General features: G+C 38.4%; 2 protein-coding genes across 2 annotated transcripts; one reads left to right on the top strand and one right to left on the bottom strand.

Annotated features, from left to right (window-relative positions):
* Nucleotides 1–3375: 3375 nt before the first annotated feature.
* LOC109569095 (olfactory receptor 5T3-like) lies at nt 3376–4328 on the top strand. Its single transcript, XM_019974411.2, is given in 2 exon segments — nt 3376–4120; nt 4123–4328. Coding segments are annotated over 2 exon segments (921 nt in total). The 5' UTR covers nt 3376–3405.
* A 9797-nt stretch (nt 4329–14125) lies between these two features.
* Nucleotides 14126–15055, bottom strand: LOC109569094 (olfactory receptor 8H1-like). Its single transcript, XM_019974410.2, has one exon. The coding sequence runs from the start codon at nt 15053–15055 to the stop codon at nt 14126–14128; it is 930 nt and encodes a 309-aa protein (XP_019829969.2).
* Between the last annotated feature and the right edge of the window lie 1752 nt (nt 15056–16807).

Genomic DNA, 16807 nt, shown 5'->3' with positions numbered 1-16807 from the left:
AATTGTAATTAAAAGTTAATAAATACAAATGGGCGAAAGCAAGAAAGGGAACAGTACATCTTCAAGTTATCTCTGAAGGACACATGTCTTTGCAATGAAATGAGGTCTATTGGAAACAAGGCTTAAACATGCATGTAGGAGGGACCCTTCTGTAATGAGGTTCTTGGGCTTGAGCATGAGGAGTGGGGGTTTCTGCAGGGGCATATCAGAGTTGAAAGGGTCCAAGGAACAGAGAGCTAAAATCTGAGTCAGCACCAGACCTGTAATCAAATCCATAAAGGTGGATTGGGGCTCAGCTGTGGAAAGAACCGAATACACAGGCCAGTTATACACTAGTCTCTGAATTGTGTTTGTCTTTTTTTAATGTGTGATCTTGATAGATGTCAATGCCTGGACTTTATTTTCTGTGAGAAATTAAAGTATTGCTTAGCACTCAAGCTCTGAATGAAATAACAAAAATGGAAGAAATGCATCCTTACAAATCAGCATGGTAGTTAACACCAGGAATTTGAACATGTTATCCGTGGTCCCCAAACCACAGACTGGGATTAGATAGCTGCCAATGAATAAATGTAAGGGTAGATCAGAATGCTTTGAAATGAATTCAGATACCAATGACTCCATGATATGGAACCATATGAACTACGGTTTTGGTATTGATTAGCTGGAATTTAATTAAGCTAGTCAGATATAATGTTAATAACGTTGTGAATATTGGGGACTATACATTCTAGTTATATCAAGATGAAAGAAGAAAAGAATACATAATATGCTAAAGAAAAGTTACATACACATATGCCTGTGTGTGTTTGTGTTGTATCAATCAACATGCCTTTTACGTACAAGCATTTATATGTGTGTGAAGAGATAAGAAAGCCTTCTTCAGCAATCAATGCAAAGAAATAGAGGAAAACAACAGAATGGGAAAGACTAGGGATCTCTTCAAGAAAATCAGAGATACCAAAGGAACATTTCATGCAAAGATGGGCTTGATAAAGGACAGAAATGGTATGGACATAAGAAAAGCAGAAGATATTAAGAAGAGATGGCAAGAATACACAGAACTGTACAAAAAAGATCTTCACAACCCAGATAATCACGATGGTGTGATCACTGACCTAGAGCCAGACATCCTGGAGTGTGAAGTCAAGTGGGCCTTATAAAGCATCACTATGAACAAAGCTAGTGGGGGTGATAGAATTCCAGTTGAGCTATTCCAAATCCTGAAGGATGATGCTGTGAAAGTGCTGCACTCAATATGCCAGCAAATTTGGAAAACTCAGCAGTGGCCACAGGACTGGAAAAGGTCAGTTTTCATTCCAATCCCAAAGAATGCTCAAACTACCACACAATTGCACTCATCTCACATGCTAGTAAAGTAATGCTCAAAATTCTCCAAGCCAGGCTTCAGCAATATGTGAACCATGAACTTCCTGATGTTCAACCTGGTTTTAGAAAAGACAGAGGAACCAGAGATGAAATTGCCAAAATCCACTGGATCATGGAAAAAGCAAGAGAGTTCCAAAAATACATCTATTTCTGCTTTATTGACTGTGCCAAAGCCTTTGACTGTGTGGATCACAATAAACTGTGGAAAATTCTGAAAGAGATGGGAATACCAGACCACCTGAACTGCCTCTTGAGAAATGTGTATGCAGGTCAGGAAGCAAGTTAGAACTGGACATGGAACAACAGACTGGTTCCAAATAGGAAAAAGAGTACATCAAGGCTGTATATTGTCACCTGGCTTATTTAACTTATATGCAGAGTACATCATGAGAAATGCTGGACTGGAAGAAACACAAGCTGGAATCAAGATTGCCAGGAGAAATATCAATAACCTCAGATATGCAGATGACACCACCCTTATGGCAAAAAGTGAAGAACAACTAAAAAGCCTCTTGATGAAAGTGAAAGTGGAGACTGAAAAAGTTGGCTTAAAGCTCAACATTCAGAAAAGGAAAATCATAGCATTCGGTCACATCACTTCATGAGAAATAGATGGGGAAACAGTGTAAACTGTCAGATTTTATTTTGGGGGCCATGAAATTAAAAGACGCTTACTCCTTGGAAGAAACCTAGATGAGCAACCTAGATAGCATATTCCAAAAGCAGAGACATTACTTTGCCAACAAAGGTCCATCTAGTCAAGGCTATGGTTTTTCCTGTGGTCATGTATGGATGTGAGAGTTGGACTGTGAAGAAGGCTGAGCGCCGAAGAATTGATGGTTTTGAACTGTGGTGTTGGAGAAGACTCTTGAGAGTCCCTTGGACTGCAAGGAGAGCCAACCAGTCCATTCTGAAGGCATTCAGCCCTGAGATTTCTTTGGAAGGAATGATGCTAAAGCTGAAACTCCAGTACTTTGGCCACCTCATGCGAAGAGTTGACTCATTGAAAAAGACTCTGATGCTTGCAGGGATTGGGGGCAGGAGGAGAAAGGGACGACAGAGGATGAGATGGCTGGATGGCATCACTGACTTGATGGACGTGAGTCTGAGTGGACTCCGGGAGTTGGTGTTGGACAGGGAGGCCTGGCGTGCTGTGATTCATGGGGTCGCAAAGAGTCGGACATGACTGAATGACTGAACTAAAACAGTATGATAAGCTGCAGAGGCCAACATGATCACCTTAATGACACCTATTTTTAGAAAAAAATTAATATTCATATTCTTATTCTTTGCAAAATGGGTACATATTCTCCAAAATACTGTCTGCTGTTCAGTGTATCATTGTTCTTGAATGGAAATTAATGGGACAATATAACTGCCAGATAAATGGATATAAAATGATTTTGTTTAAACAAACAGCTCTGCACAAAAAGTTGAAATATAGGTTTCATTTATGCCATTTCTTACTTATCTGGAAACATTTCATATTACATAATTTTATATTGTTTTCTTATTTAAATCAAACTCAATCTTGTAATGTTTGATTACTTCCATTTTTACAGTTGTGAACATAAAAAGATACTTCATGCACCTTATAGCAAAGCTAGTATTTAATTGTGTACTTTCCACTATAATATTTCATAGTTGTAATAGTCCTATGGTTATTCATATTTGTTGATTTTAAAGCTATGTAGTATGAAAACAGTTGGTAAAGAATATAACAAAAAATAAACTGGAAAATAAATCACTTAAATTGACATGGTATTTTAACATGATGAATCTAGTCAACAATTGAATGTAATAACTTCTTTTATTAACAGCAAAATGCATTCATTTGAATCCAACATCTTCATCACTGACCATTCCATGACTAAAAAGGAAATCATTAGATCCTGATAAGAAACAAATAGGAAGATATAGTTGGGTGGATTCTATTTTCACAAAATACTGCCTTATCTATAGAGATAAACTAAAAGGGTACAGCTCTCATCAGATTTAGATTCATACCAGATCCAGATGAAAAATGTGACTGAAGTAAACATGTTTATACTGATGGCTTTTATGGATGATTTAGAGGTGCAAGTCTACCTATTTTTACTTTTTCGGGCAACCTATCTTTTTACACTGGTAGGAAATTTGGGACTGGTTATGTTGGTCATTGTGGATTCTCGGATCCAAAACCCAATGTACTCTTTTCTGAGTGTCTTGTCATTCCTGGATGCCTGCTATTCTTCAGTGGTCACTCCAAAAATGTTGATTAATTTCCTGTCAGAGAATAAAACCATATCATATCTTGGATGTGCAGCACAAATGCTTCTCTTTGTTACTTTTGGGACCACAGAATGCTTTCTTCTGGCTTCAATGGCATATGATCGCTACGTGGCCATCTACGACACCCTCCTGTATTCAGCCAGCATGGCTCCCAGACTCTACGTGCCACTCATCATTGCTTCCTATGTTGGTGGCATCGTGCATGCTACTGTACACACAGTGGCTACTTTCAGCCTCTCTTGTGCCTCCAGTGAAATCAGACATGTATTTTGTGACATCCCTCCCCTCCTCGCTATTTCTTGCTCTGACACTCACACAAACCAGCTTCTGCTCTTCTACCTTGTGGGCTCCATTGAGATAGTCACTGTCCTGATTGTCCTGATCTCCTATAGCTTCATTCTGTTGGCCATTCTGAGGATGCATTCCGCTGAAGGGAGAAGGAAAGTCTTTTCTACTTGTGGTCTCATCTAACTGGAGTGACTATTTATCATGGGACCATCCTCTTCACATATATGAGACCAACTTCCAGCTGTGACTCAAACCATGACATGATCGTGTCAACATTTTACACCATTATCATTCCCATGCTGAATCCTATCATCTACAGTTTAAGGAATAAAGATGTAAAAGAGGCAATAAAAAAATTGTTCAGAGAAGTTGGTTTATAACCATAGTGTATTTTTAGTACTGGATAAAGCTGCAAAAAACTTAAATGTTGCTATCTTGATGCTAAGCAACTAGAGAAGAAAATGCTCCATTTCAGTTACTAATGTTTGTGTAACCTAGAATAAAACATTACTAGTCCAACAAAAATAAGACTGGGAGCTGACTGTGGCTCAGATCATAAACTCCTTATTGCCAAATTCAGACTTAAATTGAAGAAAGTGGGAAAACCACTAGACCATTCAGGTATGACCTAAATCAAATCCCTTATGACTATACAGTGGAAGTAACAAATAGATTTAAGGGACGAGATCTGATAGACAGAGGGCCTGATGAACTATGAAAAGAAGTTCATGACATCATACAGGAGACAGGGATTAAGAGGATCCCAAAGAAAAAGAAATGCAAAAAAACAAAATGGCTGTCAGAGGAGGCCTTACAAATAGCTGTGAAAAGAGAGAAATGAAAAGCAAAGGAGAAAAAGAAAGATATACCCATTTGAATGCAGAGTTCCAAATAATAGCAAGAGAGATAACAAAGCCTTCCTCAGCCATCAGTGCAAAGAGATAGAGGAAAACAATAGAAACGGAAAGACTAGAGATCTCTTCAAGAAAATTACAGATACCAAGGGAACATTTCATGCAAAGATGGGCTCAATAAAGGACAGAAATTGTATGGACCTAACAGAAGCAGAAGATATTAAGAAAAAGGAGCAAGAATACACAGAAGAATTGTACAAAAAAGATCTTCATGAGCCAGATAATCATAATGGTGTGATCACTCACCTAGAGCCAGACATCCTGGAATGTGAAGTCAAGTGGGTCTTAGAAAGCATCACTACGAACAAAGCTAGTGGAGGTGATGGAATTCCAGTTAAGCTATTTCAAATCCTGAAAGATGATGCTGTGAAAGTGCTGCACTAAATATGCCAGCAAATTTGGAAACCTCAACAGTGGCCACAGGAGTGGAAAAGGTCAGTTTTCATTTCAATCCCAAAGAAAGGCAATGCCAAAAAATGCTCAAACTACCACACAATTGCACTCGTCTCAGACGCTAGTAAAGTAATGCCCCAAATTCTCAAAGCCAGGAGTCAAAAATACGTGAACAGTGAACTTCCAGATGTTTAAGCTGGTGCTAGAAAAGGCAGAGGAACCAGAGATCAAATTGCCGACATCTTCTGGATCTTGCGAAAAGTAAGAGAGTTCCAGAAAAACATCTATTTCTGCTTTACTGACTATGCCAAAGCCTTTGACTGTGTGGATCACAATAAACTGTGGAAAATTCTGAAAGAGATGGGAATAGCAGACCAACTGACCTGCCTCTTGAGAAACCTGTATGCAGATCAGGAAGCAACAGTTAGAACAGAACATGGAACAGACTGGTTCCAAATAAGAAAAGGAGTACATCAAGGCTGTGTATTGTCACCCTGCTTATTTAACTTATATGCAGAGTATATCATGAGAATCGCTGGCTGGAAGAAGCACAAGCTGACACCAAGATTGCCGGGAGAAATATCAATAACCTCAGATATGCAGAGGACAGCACCCTTATGGCAGAAAGTGAAGAAGAACTAAACAGCCTCTTGATGAAAGTGAAAGAGGAGAGTGAAAAAGTTGCCTTAAATCTCAACATTCAGAAAACAAAGATCATGGTAAAAGGTCCCATCATCACTTCATGGCAAATAGATGGGGAAACAATGGAATCAGTGGCTGACTTTATTTTTCTGGTCTCCAAAATCACTGCAGATGGTGATTGCAGCCATGAAATTAAAAGACACTTACTCCTTGGAAGGAAAGTTATGACCAGCCTAGACAGCATATTAAAAAACAGAGACATTACTTTGTCAACAAAGGTCTGTCTAGTCAAGGCTATGGTTTTTCCAGTAGTCATGCATGTATGTGAGAGTTGTACTATTAAGAAAGCTGAGCGCTAAAGAGTTGATGCTTTTGAACTGTGGTGTTGGAGAAGACTCTTGAGAGTCCCTTGGACTGCAAGGAGATCCAACCAGTCCATCCTAAAGGAAATCAACCTTGAATATTCATTGGAAGGACTGATGCTGAAGCTGAAATTCCAATACTTTGGCCATATGATGGGAAAAGCTGAGTCATTTGGAAAGACCCTGATGCTGGGAAAGATTGAGGGCAGGAGAAGAAGGGGACGACAGAGGATGAGATGGTTTGATGGCATAACCAATTCAATGGACATGGATTTGAGTAAACTCCACTAGTTGGTGATGGACAGGGAGGCCTGGCGTGCTGCAGTTCATGGGGTTGCAAAGAGTCAGACACGACTGAGCAACTGAACTGAACTGAACTGAGTCCATCAATGTAACATTTTACAAATATATTTCATATCATTTATATGCTGATTATTACATTTAAACTGATCCATATTAAGTATTCACTGATGTAAGTACTGCAGTTGTCATTCATTCTGTGATTTGTTTCACATTCTATTGTTATAGCTATAATCTTGGGATTCAGTAGATTGATATTAAGCTAAGTCGCTTCAGTCGTGTCTGACTCTGTGAGACCCCACAGATGGCAGTCCACCAGGCTCCACCTCCCTGGGATTCTCCAGGCAAGAACACTGGAGTGGGTTGCCATTTCCTTCTCCAATGCATGAAAGAGAAAAGTGAAAGTGAAGTCACTCAGTCGTGTCTGACTCTTAGCGACCCCATGGACTGCAGCCTACCAGACTCCTCCGTCCATGGGATTTTCCAGGCAAGAGTACTGGAGTGGGGTGCCATTGCCTTCTCTGTGATTGATATTAGCTCACATTAATTATAGGAAGTCTTCAGCACACATCATGAAATTACTTCTCCATTCTGTAGCCGCTGTGAAGAACCTCCATGTGAGATCACACAGTATGTTCCATCCAGGTATATGGGCATGACTTTTCCAGTTTGGCTCAACATCATATATCTTTATTCCATTATTAAGGTGTTTTCTGATTACTGTCAAATCATAGAAACAGATTAGGTCCATTTTGAAACTCCAAAAATTATACTGAAGGTAGATGGTAATATTTATTGAGAATATGCTTAAGATTAAGTCAGTTTAGTTCAGTCGCTCAGTCATATCCGACTCTTTGTGACCCCATGAACCGCAGCATGCCAGGCCTCCCTATCCATCAACAACTCCCGGAGTTTACCCAAACCCATGTCCATTGAGTCAGTTATGCCATCCAACCATCTCATCCTGTCGTCCCCTTCTCCTCCTGCCCTCAATTTTTCCCAGCATCAGGGTCTTTTCCAGTGAATCAGCTCTTCCCATCAGTGGCCAAAGAATTGGAGTTTCAACTTCAACATCAGTCCTTCCAGTGAACATTCAGGACTGATCTCCTTTAGGATGGACTGGTTGGATCTCCATGCTGTCCAAGGGGCTCTCAAGAGTCTTCTCCAACACCACAGTTCAAAAGCTTCAGTTCTTTGGTGCCCAGCTTTCTTTATAGTCCAACTCTCACATCCATACAAGACTACTGGAAAATCCATAGCTTTGACTAGACTGACCTTTGTTGACAAAGTAATGTCTCAGCTTTTTAATATGCTGTCTAGGTTGGTCATAACTTTTCTTCCAAAGAGCAAGCATCTTTTAATTTCATGGCTCCAGTCACAATTTTTCAGTGATTTTGGAGACCAGTAAAAGAAAGTCTGACACTCTTTTCATTGTTTCCCCATCTGTTGGCCATGAAGTGATGGGATCAGATGCCATGATTTTCGTTTTCTGAATGTTAAGATTTAAGCCAACTTTTTCACTTTCCTCTCTCACTTTCATTAAGAGGTTCTTTAGTTCTTCTTCACTTTCTGCCATAAGGGTGGTATCATCTGCATATCTGAGGTTATTGATATTTCTCCTGGCAATCTTGAGTCCAGCTTGTGCTTCATCCAGTCCAGAATTTCTCATGATGTACTCTGCATATAAGTCAAATAAGCAGGGTGACAATACACAGCCATGACATACTCCTTTTCCTATTTGGAACCAGTCTGTTGTTCCATGTCCAGTTCTGTTTCTTCCTCACCTGCATACAGGTTTCTCAAAAGGCAGGTCAGGTGGTCTAGTATTCCCATCTCTTACAGAAGTTTCCAGAGTTTGTGGTGATCCATACAATCAAAGCCTTTGGAACAGTCAATAAATCAGAAATACATGTATTTCTGGAAATCTCTTGCTTTTTTGACAATCCAGCAGATGTTGGCAACTTGATCTCTGGTTCCTCTGCCTTTTCTAAAACAAGCTTGAACATCTGGAAGTTCAGAGGCTTCTTGTTGAAGCCTGGCTTGGAGAATTTTGAGCATTACCTTACTAGCATGTGAGATGAGTGCAATCATGAAATGTTTGTCCTACTAAGACAAGTGTGAAATAAAAATCATAGTTAGGGCTAGATAAGAAAAATGTAAAGAAATTTTAAAGGAATTTATTTTTTTAATTGTATAAAATTAATTTAATAAATAACAAAAATGACTTTAATAAATATTTTAGTACTGATCATTTTTCATTGACTTAGAATACATTATATCCATTCACTAGGAAGTTTAGAATATATATATATATATTTTTCTTTTCAGGGGGAAAAAAACCTTATTTGTACCTTGTGATATGTTCTGTTAATTTGGCTTGGTGTTCATCTTTGAACATCTTTGAAGCATGTCTTGCTTTCTTTGTCTATATATTTTTCCTTTGTTCTATTTTCCAGACTTTAATTTAATAAAATTTATTCATTTTTTCCTTAAAAAACTGGAAATAGAACTGTCATATGACCCAGCAATCCCCTACTGGCATACACACTGAGGAAACCAGAAGTGAAAGAGACACATGTACCCCAATGTTCATCGCAGCACTGTTTATAATAGTCAGGACATGGAAGCAACCTAGATGTCCATCAGCAGATGAATGGATAAGAAAGCTGTGGTACATATACACAATGGAGTATTACTCAGCCATTAAAAAGAATACATTTGAATCAGTTCTAGTGAGGTGGATGAAACTGGAGCCTATTATACAGAGTGAAGTAAGCCAGAAAGAAAAACACCAATACAGTATACTAACGCATATATATGAAATGTAGAAAGATGGTAATGATAACCCTGTATGCGAGACAGCAAAAGAGACACAAATATATAGAACAGTCTTCTGGACTCTGTGGGAGAGGGAGAGGGTGGGATGATTTTGGAGAATGGCACTGAAATATGTATAATATCATATGTGAAACGAATCGCCAGTCCAGGTTTGATGCATGATACAGGATGCTCGGGGCTGGTGCACTGGGATGACCCAGAGGGATGGTATGGGGAAGGAAGTGGGAAGGAGGTTCAGGATGGAGGACACATGTATACCCGTGGTGGATTCATGTTGATGTATGGCAAAACCAATACAATATTGTAAAGTAATTAGCTTCCAATTAAAATAAATAAATTTATATTAAAAAAGTCCCATGATCTCTTTTCCTTCATCTCATGTAACTAATATTTTGTTGTTCCTCAGTCACACAGTCATGCTCAACTCTTTGTGACACCATGGACTGCAGCATGCCAGGCTTTTCTGTCCTCCATTAACTTCTGGAGTTTGCTCAAACTCATGTCCATTGAGTCCGTGATGCCATCCAACCATCTCATCCTCTGTCGTCCCCTTCTCCTCCTGCCTTCACTCTTACCCAGCATCAGAGTCTTTTCCAGTGTGTCAGCTCTTCCCATTTGGTGGCCAAAGTAATAGAGCTTCAGCTGCAACACTTCAACATCTGTCCTTCCAACGAATCACTTGATGGTCATTTGAGTTGTTTCTGTCCTTTGGCTTTCATTCATAGTGCTCATGAACATTTTCATGCGTGCATTTAAGTGAATTTATGCTTTCAGTTAACTTTAGTTACTGAAGATTAGACCAAAACCAGATGGCTTTGTAATGAAATGTACCAAATATTATTTTTTTAAAAAATCAATCATTCAACAGTGCAGAAGAGGACAGCATTCTGGAGGTTAATGATCAGCAACATAAAAGAAACTTAGTTTGCAGGATTGGTGTCATTTATTCACTAAATCATGTCAGACTCTTTTTGGTCACATGTACTGTAGCCCACCAGGTTCCTCTGTCCATGGGCTTTTCCAGGCAAGAATGCTAGCCTGGGCCTTCTCTAGGGGATCTTACTGACCAGGGCCCATATCTGTTGCTCCTGCATTGGCAGCAGTATTCTTTAGCACTGATTCACCAAGGAAGCCCAGTTTCTAGAATTATGTTCTGAAAAAGACTCATCTGCATACCCTAGTCAGCTAAAATCTGGTAGTTTATAACCAAGGATACTTTTTTCTTTGCTGAGCCAGTCTTTCTGAATTCCATTTTTACATCAAGCTAGCCTGTACCCTGACTATTACAGATTCTCTTCCTAGAACAATATCATCTTTGGGCAAACTGTTCTTTGCTTAACGGAATTTTCCTTCTGTGAATAGGACTGGACCTGGATGTTTGAAAAGACTTAGCTAGTATTGTCCAAATCACGTTGGCTGGTATTAGCATGTTTTAGAGAATGTCTGCCAGCCGTATAAGCCTTTCAACAGCCCCTGGTATTTTATATAATACTTTCTTTAATATAGTAGTGAATTTTATTTTCTCAGTTCTGGTAATCATAGTACAATTTTGTTGAAAATGCCCAATCAGTGGTGATGAGAAAAGTTAACAGTGGAGTCAGACTATCAGTGTTCAAACGTGAGCTTGTTCTTTCACTAGTGAGTGATCATGGGCCAGTTGTTTACTGTGTTCTTTAGTTTCATCCTCTATAAATTGCAACCTTCAGATACATTCATTGAGGTTTAGATCTAGGTGCTGGGGAGATGATGTTGAACAAACTAAACAAGAATCCTCATTCATTAAACTTACATGATAGTGTGTGAGGTGCGGCAGACAAGAAGCAAAATACACTAGTAAAATATTATAAAAGGTGAAATGTAGATAACTGCTATGGAAAATAAATGAAACACGCAAGGGGGAAGGGAATAGGTACACTTTTGAATGTTTTTATTAAGAATAAAATAGGAAGGAAAGCATGCATTTCTCTGCAAATAGGAAATTTCTGAATGAAAGGGAAAATGGAAAAATTCCAAGAACTATCAGCATTAGTGTGGACAGAACAGTTAGGGTGTCAGTCGTCAAATCAAAGTGAGTATGATTGATAGAATAATAAAGAATGAGTTAATGGAGGTAAGGAGTGGGGACAGGTCACTGTGGAGCAGTGGGCTATTATGAAGATTATAACACAAAAAGAACAACCGCATGACAAAGAAACCCCACTCCTAGGCATACACTTAGAAAAAACTATAATTCAAGAAGTGCGTACACCCAAATGTTCATTGCAACACTATTTACAGAGGCCAGAACATAGAAGCAAGCTATATGTCCATTAACAGAGTGAAACTTTTAATTCAAGAATTTATCTTTAATAATCATAACAAACATAGGAATTAGGAGAAAGGCAATGCTATTGTAAAATGCACAGAATTTCAACAACAACAACAAAAAAAGCAGTTTTCTGAAGCTTTTGACACATCACACACATTTATGTGTTTTAAATGTTTTCAGATAGCTACTGAAGAAATATCACTGCATGCAGATTTTTAACTTGATGAATTTGCACACATTTCATGTCCAAAGCATTGCAAAGTGAGTCTGGATTTTTCCCATTTGCCAAAAACACATTCACTCTGGATTTCAATGACAGAAGAATAACTAATGGTAAACTTGTAAGAGTACAAAGAAAGCTGCTGAAAACTTCATAGGAAATGAGAGAAATATGACATATATAATGTAATACCATGCACATACATAACTATCAATCTAGAGCATATGTCATAGTTGTTAGTCCCTAAATGGTGTCCAACTCGTTGTGACTGCATGGACTCTAGCCCACTGGGTTCTTCTGTCCATGGGCATTTTCATGGAGTGCGTTTTCATGGCATGTCCATGGAGTGAGTTTGATTTCCTTCTCCAGGGAATCTTCTGGGACCAGGGCTCAAACTGGCAACTCCTGTATTGACAGGTGGATTCTTTTCCACTGGGCCACCAGGGAAGCCCCTAGAAGAATATATTATTGCTGCTGTTCAGTTGCTCTGTTGTGTCTGACTCTGTGTGACCACATGGACTATTGCCCATCAGCCTCCTCTGTCTGTGGGGATTGCCAGGCAAGAATACTGGAGTGGGTTGCCATTTCCTTCTCTGGAGGTTCGTCCTAAATCAGGGATTGAGCCTGTATCTCCTTCATTGGCAGGCCAATTTTTTTACCACTAAGCCAACAGGAATGCCCAGAAGAATATATATAAAAAACTTCTTTTTTTTTCTTCCAATTTTATATTTTACAAGTTTCTTGAAGAAATATTGAAGCGTTGAGCATTTACTTAGTTGTTCATGTATTTGTCTTTTAAATAAACTAAAGGTAATTTTTTTTTGTTTCCTAGTACTTTATTATATTTTTCTCTAATGGCTTTTTGCTTTAATTTTTTTTCTAATTTTATTTTATTTTTAAACTTTACATAATTGTATTAGTTTTGCCAAATATCAAAATGAATCCGCCACAGGTATACATGTGTTCCCATAAATTAGAATAATATTCTTTAAGAAAAAAATAAAACATTATAAGTTAAAAATAAGCAAGGATGTGAACATTCTAATGATAATAGCATTTCTTTGTAAGGCCTTAAATGCTCTACATCAATTGTGTGGTATAATACCTACAATAACACTATAGATCTGGAATTATTACTTACTTGGTGAGGTTGAGGAAACGAGTCCAAAAGTTTCAGTGATTTTTTCACATGTTACAGAGCTACAAGGGTTGCAATCAAGAACGGAAATCCTGTAATGGACAGTTCCAAAGCAAGTGCTACTAATCACTCTGCTATATTGCTTCTCCACAAAGTACATGAAATAATTTCTAAAAGTGTTATTACTGTTCCTAAAATGGACCTTTTTTCATAATAAAATTCTCTAAATTTGTATGATACTGTTTAAAAGGTAATAACCATAAGTCATAATTCTGCAAATCAGCTGTCCTTAAAAGAACACCATGAATTTAGCATGTTTCAACATTTCAAATTATTTTCTTAAGGCATATTCCAGGAAAAGGACTTCCCATGGCTCAAGGTTAAAATTTGTTGCCAATGCAAGAGATGTAGAGGATGCATGGTTCAATCCTTGGGTTGGGAAGATCCCTTGGAGCAGGAAATGACAACCCATTTCCATATTCTTGCCTGGAATATTCTGTGGACAGAGGAGCCTGGTGTGCTATGGTCCCTGGGGTCACAAAGAGTCAAACATGACTGAGCATGACCAAAGTGCCAGGAAATGCCCAAGATCATAATAGATCAAGCAAATAATCATTTAAAAAGAAAGCAAATAAATAAATAATTCAGTTTGTTTCTGGAAAGAGAAAAAAGGGGAATAAAATACAGATAAGGAAAAAAAAATAAACTGGTGAGTATGAGCACTTACCTTCAATGCTATTTTAATTATTCAGAACACTTTACCTGGGCTTCCCTCATAGCTCAGTTGGTAAAGAATCAGGCTGCAATGCAGAAGACCCTGGTTTGATTCTCGGGTCTGGAAGATCCCCTGGAGAAGGGACAGGTTACCCACTCCAGTATTCTTGGGCTTCCCTTGTGGCTTAGCTGGTAAAGAATCTGCCTGAAATGCAGGAGACCCAAATTCAATCTCTGGATTAGGAAGATTCCCTGGAGATGGGAAAGGCTCCCCACTTCAGGCCTGGAGAATTCCATGGACTGTAGAGTCCATGGGGTCACAAAGAACTGGACACGACTGAGCGACTTTCATTTCATCTTCTGCATGACTCTACTGAGAGCATTTTTTACTTCCTTGTTTCGAAGACTGTATATGAGTGGATTCAGCATGGGGATGACAATAGTATAAAAAACAGAAGCTATCTGATCCTTTCCCAAGGAGTAGGATTTACTTGGTTTTAAGTAAGTAAAAATCATAGTGCCATAAAAGACGGTGACTCCCAGAAGATGTGATGCACAGGTAGAGAAAACTTTTTGCTTACTAGAAGTGGAAGTAATTTTGAGGATAGTAGACAGGATGGAGACATAGGACACTGCTATTGTAAGAAGAGACAGCACTAGGCTAGAGCCAGCAAAAGTGGATATGATGATTTCTATGTCATGTGTGTCAGTGCAGGACAAGGCTAAAATTGGGGATAGATCACAGAAAAAGTGAAAGATTATATTGGATTTGCAGAAATGCAATCTGCTCATGCAAAGTCCATTAACAAAAGAGTCCATAAAGCCAATCAGATAACATCCAAAGACTAGGGAGCAGCACCGTCTGGTGTACATGACAATCGGGTAATGCAGAGGGTTGCAGATGGCTGCATAGCGATCATAGGCCATGGAGGAGAGAAGGAAACATTCAGTGGCGCCCAAGAATATAAAGCAACTCATCTGGATGAAGCAGTTCAGGTACGAAATGTTCTTGGTGGAATTCAGTAAATTGTCTAAGGTTTTAGGGGTGATGACACTTGAATAACTGAGGTCAAGAAATGACAAGTGACTGAGGAAAAAATACATAGGGGTGTGAAGCCGGGAATCCAGGGAGATTATCAGGATCATCCCCACATTCCCCAGCACAGTGATCAGGTATATCAGGAGAAAGAGGGTGAAGAGGACCAGCCGGATCTCTTCAGAATCTGTCAGTCCCATGAGGATGAAGTCAGACACCTGTGTGATATTCCTTCTGCCCATAGTGTTCAAGTGCTCCTAACTGTTGAGAAACCAAAGTTGATATTCAGCAGGAATTACTTCAAAAATTAAAAAAAAAAAGTACTTTGTGTATGTATGAATGACATCACTTATTTATATTAATTTAGTGTTTCCATGAAATGATGATAAGGCGGTGTGTATAGGGTATGCAGAGACAAAAACTTATTTTGGTTTCCAAATATAAAAATAGGTGTGAGTTGACTTTTGGATATATTATAACAAAAACTAATTCATTGAAGAATTAGAATAAGCCTGATATGGTCCTAAATGCTCCTGTTATTTAATTAATGCATTTCATGAGATTTTTATATCATAATTAGTACTCTTTTAGCCATATTTTTCTGATGAGACAAAGTGCACAGATAATTTAATTAACTCATCCAGATATAGAACTACTAAATTTTGAACCTGCAATTCCACCTCCATAGATTGACTTCAGAGAGCATGTCCATAAGGCCATGTGTGTGTGTGCTCAGGCATGTCCAACTCTTTGCAAATCCCATGCACTGTAGCCCTCCAGGCTCTTCTGTCCATGGAATTTCCAGGCAAGAATACTGGAGTGGGTTGCCGTATCCTCCTGCAGTATATCTTCCCCACTCAGAGATCAAACCTATGTCTCCTGCATAGCAGGCAGATTCTTTACCACTACACCACACTATAATACCATACTCCTATTTATAATTAATTTCAACAAAACCAAGAGTAAACTGCTAGCTATATGATAAAGAATGATAAAAGAATAGTTTTAATGTACCATGTTCTGTTCTTTCATTTCAAATACTGTTTAATGTTAATGACAAGTATCCAAACTTAGTGGACTTTAATAGGGTGTATTAAAATGATAAACCATATGTTAGTACTAATTTCCAAAATATATGATATTTTTCTAACTTGACCACTGAAAATCAAATTTCTTCCAAAATTATATTTCTAAAAATGCAAATGACTTGTAGACCCTGATCATATCAACTCTGTACTTCTCCTTCCACACATCCTGACACTTTTTAAAAAGGTCTGAAAGATATCTGCATGCATATTCTGCTGATAAATTTCCCGTTTTATTGGATCCTACCTAAAACTTTCCGAATTTGAGAACGATACTTACTTTCAGCCAAGTTGGTGAAAAAATACTTTCTTCCAATATTTTCTCTCTAGAAGTATGTCAAACTCCAATTTTTCTCACAAATAACACATAAGACCATTTCAGTTGAAAATTTCTATGATGCAATATTTGTTTTCTTTGAGATAAGTTCTTTTTAATTTTAGTGAATTCATTTTGTTTTATTCTGAGGCAAAAATAAATCAAATGAAGTTTTGTTCAACTCCTGATTATACATAAAATTTGCCAGGAAGTTATGTCTAGAATGAGTATCAGGGATCAACTGTGTGCATATATGTAAGTGGAGCACCATATCTCTTGCCTCTCATCCTGATGACTCCAGGCTACCTCATATTCTGGAGACTGATGATAATGCAAACTTTGGTCATCTCTGTGGACCAATTTCCAAGCAAAATTACTTGGCATGTCTCCAAGGACAAAAGTTCAAGTACTAAACGCTGCTATGCTAAGTTCTAACTAATTTTTTTCCCCTTAGAAGCCACACAGTGAAGAGCCTAATGCTGTGGCCTTCCAACGTTATGCTCTAAATCTATGCCTGCTTTGGTAGAGAAACTATTTTTAGAGAAATACTTTCTTATTCTGTGACTGAAACTATCAGGGATGGAATGATGCAT

This window comes from Bos indicus, chromosome 15 (assembly GCF_029378745.1).
Source record: "Bos indicus isolate NIAB-ARS_2022 breed Sahiwal x Tharparkar chromosome 15, NIAB-ARS_B.indTharparkar_mat_pri_1.0, whole genome shotgun sequence".
In the NCBI taxonomy this organism is placed as follows: Eukaryota; Metazoa; Chordata; class Mammalia; order Artiodactyla; family Bovidae; genus Bos; species Bos indicus.
The sequence above is the reverse complement of the archived record's forward strand: the minus strand, read 5'-3'. Positions and strand labels throughout refer to the sequence as shown.

Bases quoted from the DNA above. Each gene is read 5' to 3' on its own strand.
- LOC109569094 (XM_019974410.2), bottom strand. From the start codon at position 15,055: ATGGGCAGAAGGAATATCACACAGGTGTCTGACTTCATCCTCATGGGA.